Raw genomic sequence first — 6936 nt, forward strand, 5'->3', positions numbered from 1 at the left:
TTTGAGCAGAAAACATTTTTTCCTTGCGAATGACTTGCAAATTGTTGAGCGTGTGTAAAAACATTTTTGTGGTTGTGGACTTTTGGCATACATTTCACTGTGTCTAATGTGTCAGGAAACTTTATTTGAACTAAAAATATCGATCATAAATGTCTTTGAGTTAAAAACATGTTAAATCTATATAAAATATAAAAATTGTTTCCAAGAAAGCTGGGTGGGGGGCAGTGAAATTGTTAATTGTGCTCGGGGCCCCGATTGAGGCAGGAGCGGCCCTGGAAGCAGCAACAGTGGTGTACCTAATGAAGTGACCTCCCCCCGTTAAGCTTCTCGGCCACTCAGCTGGGCCGGTCCTTGAACGCACCTCCCTCTTCCTGACGGGACGTTCCAGCAGCTTCCAGCAGAGTCCGCCGAGGACCGGGGACCTTCGCTCCGATGCGCATGCAGGTCACCACCGCCCCGTTCGGACTTTGAACCCGTCACGCCCGGAAGGGAGTATTTGTCGGAAGGAAGCCGCACTTTCTCACAAAGCAGCCCGCGGGTCTTCGCTCTCTCCTCGTCCCTTTTCCACGGCAAACGAGCAACAGGTTTAGCGGCGCGGCGGCGAAGAAGCATGCCGAGTAAAAGTCAGTCCCTGCGGCCCCGGCTCTGCGCGCTGGAGAAGGGCGACAACGGCTACGGCTTCCACCTCCACGGCGAGAAGGGGAAGACCGGCCAGTTCATCCGGCTGGTGGAGCCCGACAGCCCGGCGGAGGTGTCGGGGCTCCTCGCCGGGGACCGGCTGGTGTTCGTCAACGGGGACGACGTGGAGAATGAAAGCCACCAGCAGGTCGTCAGCCGGATACGAGCCGCCTCTGGCCGCCTGGAGCTGGTGGTGGTGGACCCGGACACCGAGACGCTGCTGAGGAAGCACAACGTCAAGTGTCTGAAGGAGTACGTGGACGACGGGCTGCCCTTCCCGCTCCGCTACGAGGAGGACGACGCGGAGGAAGAGCGGCCGCGGGAGAAGGAGGTCGACGGGACGGACGACGGCGAGGAGCGGCGCGACGCGGAGGTCCAGGCGGAGGAGCGAGCCGGAGGGTCCGGGCACAGCACGCCGGTGCCGGACAGCAACGGAGGGATTCACGGGGACGCCGAGAGGAAGCTGAGCGTCAATTCACTCAAGGTGAGATCATATTTACCCATTTTCACCTCCTTTCTTGACTTTTCACAAAAACAAACTATTGATTGACATTTATCCATGGCTGCTGCTAAATTATTTTTTTTATTTTTTTTTTACACTTTTTTACGATTTTCATACTTTTTTTAATCAAACTTCAATTTAATTTAAAGTATGTTTTCCTTAAAGGAGACATTTGATTCCAAACCTACTTTTCTTTCCTGTTGTTGTGTGTTTGGTTGGTTGAAGTTTATTTGGAGCACGACAACATTATAATACGGTAGTGTAGTAGACCTAAGTATTCATTAAGTACCACCATAATGACATTAAAATACAGTAGTGTAGTAGACCTAAGTATTCATCAAGTACCACCATAATGACAACATTAAATACAGTAGTGTAGTAGACCATGTTTTTATCAAGTACCACCATAATGACAACATTAAAATACATTAGTGTAGAAGACCTAAGTATTCATTAAGTACCAACATAATGACATTAAAATACAGTAGTGTAGTAGACCTAAGTATTCATTAGGTACCACCATAATGACAACATTAAAATACAGTAGTGTAGTAGACCTAAGTATTCATCAACTACCACCATAATAACAACATTAAATACAGTAGTGTAGTAGACCTAAGTATTCATCAACTACCACCATAATAACAACATTAAATACAGTAGTGTAGTAGACCTAAGTATTCATCAAGTACCACCATAATGACAACATTAAAAAACAGTAGTGTAGTAGACCATGTTTTTATCAAGTACCACCATAATGACAACATTAAATATAGTAGTGTAGTAGACCTAAGTATTCATTAAGTACCACCATAATGACAACATTAAAATACAGTAGTGTAGTACACCTAAGTATTCATTAAGTACCACCATAATGACAACATTAAAATACAGTAGTTTAGTAGGACTAAGTATTCATTAAGTACCACCATAATTACAACATTAAAATACAGTAGTGTAGTAGACCTAAGTATTCATTAAGTACCACCATAATGACAGCATTAAAATACAGTAGTGTAGTAGACCTAAGTATTCATCAAGTACCACCATAAAGCCCCAAAAATGTCAACTCAAAGCTTGAAGGCATGATATTTATAAAACAATCTTGCCTTAATTCCTTCATACTTCTTCCAAACAAGCCGTTAAATTTGCCCAACTTGTGACGTCAGCAAACATCTTCATACATGCCAGAAATGTTTCCAAAATGCTTTTGCACAAGTCCGCCACCGTAGTCAATAAGTTCCTTCTTTTTCTACATCAGCATGTCGTCGGGGCAGACTGACTCGTACGTGCACATGCATTCTCCACTGTTGCCGTTTCTCACACAAAAGTAGCGTATAGTGCCTACTCGTGACAAAGTAGACGCTGTCGAAGTGGAGGCATGTGAATAAGTCCCGCCCACAACAAGCCAGGGTTTAGATAGCGTCATCCACGCAACATTTGGACCACTACGGCACGTTATGTAGACCACCAGGAAGTGTTTACATGTAGACAACAATCATTTGAAGACCACTTCAAAAAAACAACATGGGAAAGCAAAAGGTACATTTTTGCTTAAAATGTACGTAAATGTATAAATGATGGAAGCAAAACAGGACCAAGATGGTGAAAGTGTTCCATCATACTATAATGTAGTGATGGAGCAGGAATGGGCTAGTGTCATGTGACCACATATCACGCTTGTTGTGACCAAAATGATCACGGTTAGCATTGTTAGCGCACTGTTGCTAACTGTGCTCCAAAAGTACTCATTCACACACAATCTTTATATAAATAAATACATAAAAACAAGATAGCTGTAAGAAAAGCCAAAATTGTGCATGTTTTGTGTTTTTTTATGCTTCACTGACTCTTTTAGTAGTTTTGTTTTTATTGTGGGTTAGTTGTGTAACACTTGAGGATGTATTCAAATGAAAAGTGCCTGACGTCCTACTCTAATCAGAGGTCTTCGAACGCCCCGTAAAAAACACCTCCAAGGATCACTCTGTGCCAAGAGAGCCCAGCGTGTAGGTTCAATGTGCACTAGGGTTGTACGGTGTACCAGTACTAGTGTACCAACGCGGTACTAAACAATCAAAAATGGTACTATACTCTGTTTGAAAAGTACCGCTTTGCTATATTTATTTTTTTTAACGGGCATGACTGCACGTCGTCCTCATGTGGTGACATTGTTGGTTTTACGAGCAGAGGAGCATGTTGGGCAGCGCACACACACAGAGTACTTACAAGCAGACACAGTGTGTAGACTAGGGCTGCAGCTAACGATTATTTTTCTATCGATTAATCTATCGATTATTTTTTCGATTAATCGGTTAATCTATAGATTATTTTTTCGATTAATCTATAGATTATTTTTCCTTTTACCGATTATTTTTTTTTATTTAAAATGAAGAGGAAAAAATAAATGTAGGCCATTTTTTTCAAAAGGCATGGCTTTTATTTACAAAAAAAAAAGTATGGCCACTCAGTCAACATTGACAACAACATGACAAAATATTCTGTAACAATGTAAACATTTAAAACTGTTAACATTTAACAAAATTAAAAGTAGCTTATTTGCTTTTTAATGTGCAAATATAAAAGTAAACATCCAGTGCAAATCTTAATATTCTGGAATAGTATAAGCATTTCAAAAGTAAAAGTATTGCTTATTTTGCTTTAAAATGTGCAAAAATAAAGATAAACATCCAATACAAAAAAGTGCAAAACGGAAATATTCTGTAACAAGTGTAAACATTTCAACAAAAGTAAAAGTATTGCTTATTTGCTAAAATGTGCAAAAATAAAGCTAAACATCCAATACAAAAAAGTGTACAGTGTAAACATTTCAACAAAAGTAAAAGTATTGCTTATTTTGCTTAATAACACAACAATGATAGTATGATTAAAGTGAAAGTTAATTGTTGGTTTGTACATAGTATATGTAACTGTTAATGTTGTAAAAGGTATTTGCACAACTAATTAACGTTAGCGTTTGTGACACGTCTTGTGCCGTGGGGTTCTTTCAGGACCGACAGACTGAACGCCAGACGGCTTTGCCAGGTTTACAATCTTTTAATTTTACACAAAGTCTTTTCTCTTCCAACTCTTTTCTCTTTCTTTCCTCGCTTTTCAGCTCCTCTTCCTCGCTCGCTCGTCGTCCCCTGTCTCTTGCGGCGTCGCTCCCGGCGCGCCCCGCCCCGCCTCGCCGCTCGCTCGCCGCCGCCGCCTCTCCACAGCGTTAAAGAGGAGCGCGTCTTTGTAAACACTGAACAGGCAGGCCAAACGCGCCTCTCAGAGCAAACGGTGCTTTAGTTTATGAATTTACAACGCAGATACAAATGACACATTTATGTTTTTGTGTAATGATGACAACGTATACGCACGCGGACGATTGACTTGTTGATGGTGATGGCAAGAACGCTGTCGGGGGTTTTCTTTTCAAATGTTCGTTCATAGCCGTTGTGCTGCTATGATAGGCCATTTCCGCTCGACACAGTGTGCATACAACAACATTATTAGGCCGTTTATTGAAATACTCCCACACTTTTGACGACTTTTGGCGTGCTTTTTTCCCCTCGCTCGCATCGTCTGCTTTGCGCTCCGCCATGACAGTAGTGTGACGTAAATATGCGACGCGCCGACGCACAAAAATGGCGTCGACGTATTTACGTAACCGATGACGTCGACTACGTCGACGCGTCGTTTCAGCCTTAGTGTAGACAGAAAAGGGAGAACGGACGCATTTTGGTGTAAAAAGTCAAGATAAAGGTGAAGTTATAACACTGAAACACCCTCAGGAAGAGCTGCTTTAAGACAGTGTTTTAGCTACTTCTAAATCACTAATTCTTGTCTCCATGGCGACAAATAAAGTAAGTTTCTTACAAGTAGTATTATCACTGGAGGACGAGGAATAGCTAAACATGCTTCACTACACACCGTAGGAGGATACAATAGCTCACCACCGTCACAATGTAAACAAATGCCATGGGTGGATCTACACCTGACATCCACTGTAATGATATCTAGTCGATACTACTATGATTACATCTATATTTTTTAGCATTTTTCCTTTTTAAAAAATGTATGTTATGTTTATAAAATCAGTAAATACGTCCCTGGACACATGAGGACTGTGAATATGACCAATGTATGATCCTGTAACTACTTGGTATCGGATCCATGCCTAAATGTGTGGTATCATCCACAACTAATGTCAAGTATCAAAGAAGAGAAGAATAAGTGATTATTACATTTTAACAGAAGTGTAGATAGAACATGTTAAAACAGAAAATAAGCAGATATTAACAGTAAATGAACAAGTAGATTAATAATCATTTTTTTACAGTTTGTCCCTCTTAATGTGTACAAAATAATAGGTGTATAAATGACACAATATGTTACTGCAGACTAATTAGGAGTCTTTGTTTGTTTACTTACTACTAAAAGACAAGTTGTCTATTTTATTTAAGGACTAAATGACAATAATAAACATATGTTTCATGTACACTAACATTTTTTGTTCAAATAAAGATAATAATGACATTTTTTTGTGGTCCCCTTTATTTAATAAAGCTTCGAAATACATTTTGGTATCGAGACAACCCTACTTGAAAACAAGAGACATTAACGTGTAGAAACAACACACCCTGATCTAGTCTTATACAAACATGTGACTCTCTTATCACAGAGTGAGTAATAGATGATTTCACGGTGCGTTCGAGGACCGCTGAACAGAGTAGGACGCCGCAACGCTCTCGCCAGTGCTAATAGATTTGATTTGTTTCGCGCTTGTCATTGAAATAAGCCTTAAAGTACAGTACGAACCGATATTTAAAGCGATAAAAACATGCCAAATAGTGGCTTTTCTAACAGCCCGTCTATTTATTTGAGTTATTTAGTTATTATTCCTACTTTTTGAGCACATTCAACAATAATGACAATTGTGATCATATTGAAATGTTCATATTGCTGATAAAAACAAACATCTTGTCATTTATCCACCATTTTGCGACATAAAATATTGTAAACGGCTCTCATAGTTCCACAAAAATATTCTCACACACAGGTTTCCATGGTTACACTCTGAGCCCTATGGGTTTTTTTTTAACGTAATCACATGAATGGGATTTGTCAAGCAGTGTTTGCCTTGTGGCGATAGGGTGCAAGTGTACCTAATGTTGTGACCTACGTGTGTGTGTGTGTGTGTGCGTGTGTGTGTGTGTGTGTGTGTGTGTGTGTGTGTGTGTGTGTGTGTGTGTGTGTGTGTGTGTGTGTGTTCTCGTATTTCTCCCCTTCTCGAGACATCAACAAGTAAAAGTACTTTCCATATGAGTGCGCCCCCTCTGGCCAACATATGTAATATGTTTGTGATTAATAAAATATAAAATAAATATGTAATAGTTTGAAGTAAATAATGAAGATTAAAAACTAATTACAAACAGAAAAAAAAAATTAAAAAAGCAGTCTTTTTCTCACAATGTGTCGACTTTTTTCGAGTCATACCAAAGACTATAAAAATGGGAGCCGTTACCTCCCTGCTTGGCACTCAGCATCAAGGGTTGGAATCGGGGGTTAAATCACCAAAATGATTCCTGAGCGCGGCCACTGCTGCTGCTCACTGCTCCCCTCACCTCCCAGGGGATGGGTCAAATGCAGAGAATAATTCCACCACACTTAGTGTGTGCGTGTGACTCTCAGTGGAACTTTAACTTTATTTTTTTCTTATAAAATTGGGAACAATTTCTCATCTTCTTTCTGTTTCTGTAATATTGCAA

At 40.4% G+C, this 6936-nt stretch overlaps 1 protein-coding gene across 1 annotated transcript in view; it reads left to right on the forward strand.

The window, feature by feature from the left end:
- The first annotated feature begins 382 nt into the window (after positions 1-382).
- The window catches only part of nherf1b (NHERF family PDZ scaffold protein 1b), a 96151-nt gene continuing 89597 nt past the window's right edge, over positions 383-6936 (forward strand). The window contains exon 1 of the mRNA XM_061973852.2: positions 383-1162. Coding sequence (XP_061829836.2) covers positions 611-1162 — 552 coding nt within the window. The 5' untranslated portion in view covers positions 383-610. The remainder of the gene's footprint in view (positions 1163-6936) is intronic.

The sequence above is a fragment of the Nerophis lumbriciformis genome, linkage group LG22 (assembly GCF_033978685.3).
Source record: "Nerophis lumbriciformis linkage group LG22, RoL_Nlum_v2.1, whole genome shotgun sequence".
NCBI classification, from domain to species: domain Eukaryota; kingdom Metazoa; phylum Chordata; class Actinopteri; order Syngnathiformes; family Syngnathidae; genus Nerophis; species Nerophis lumbriciformis.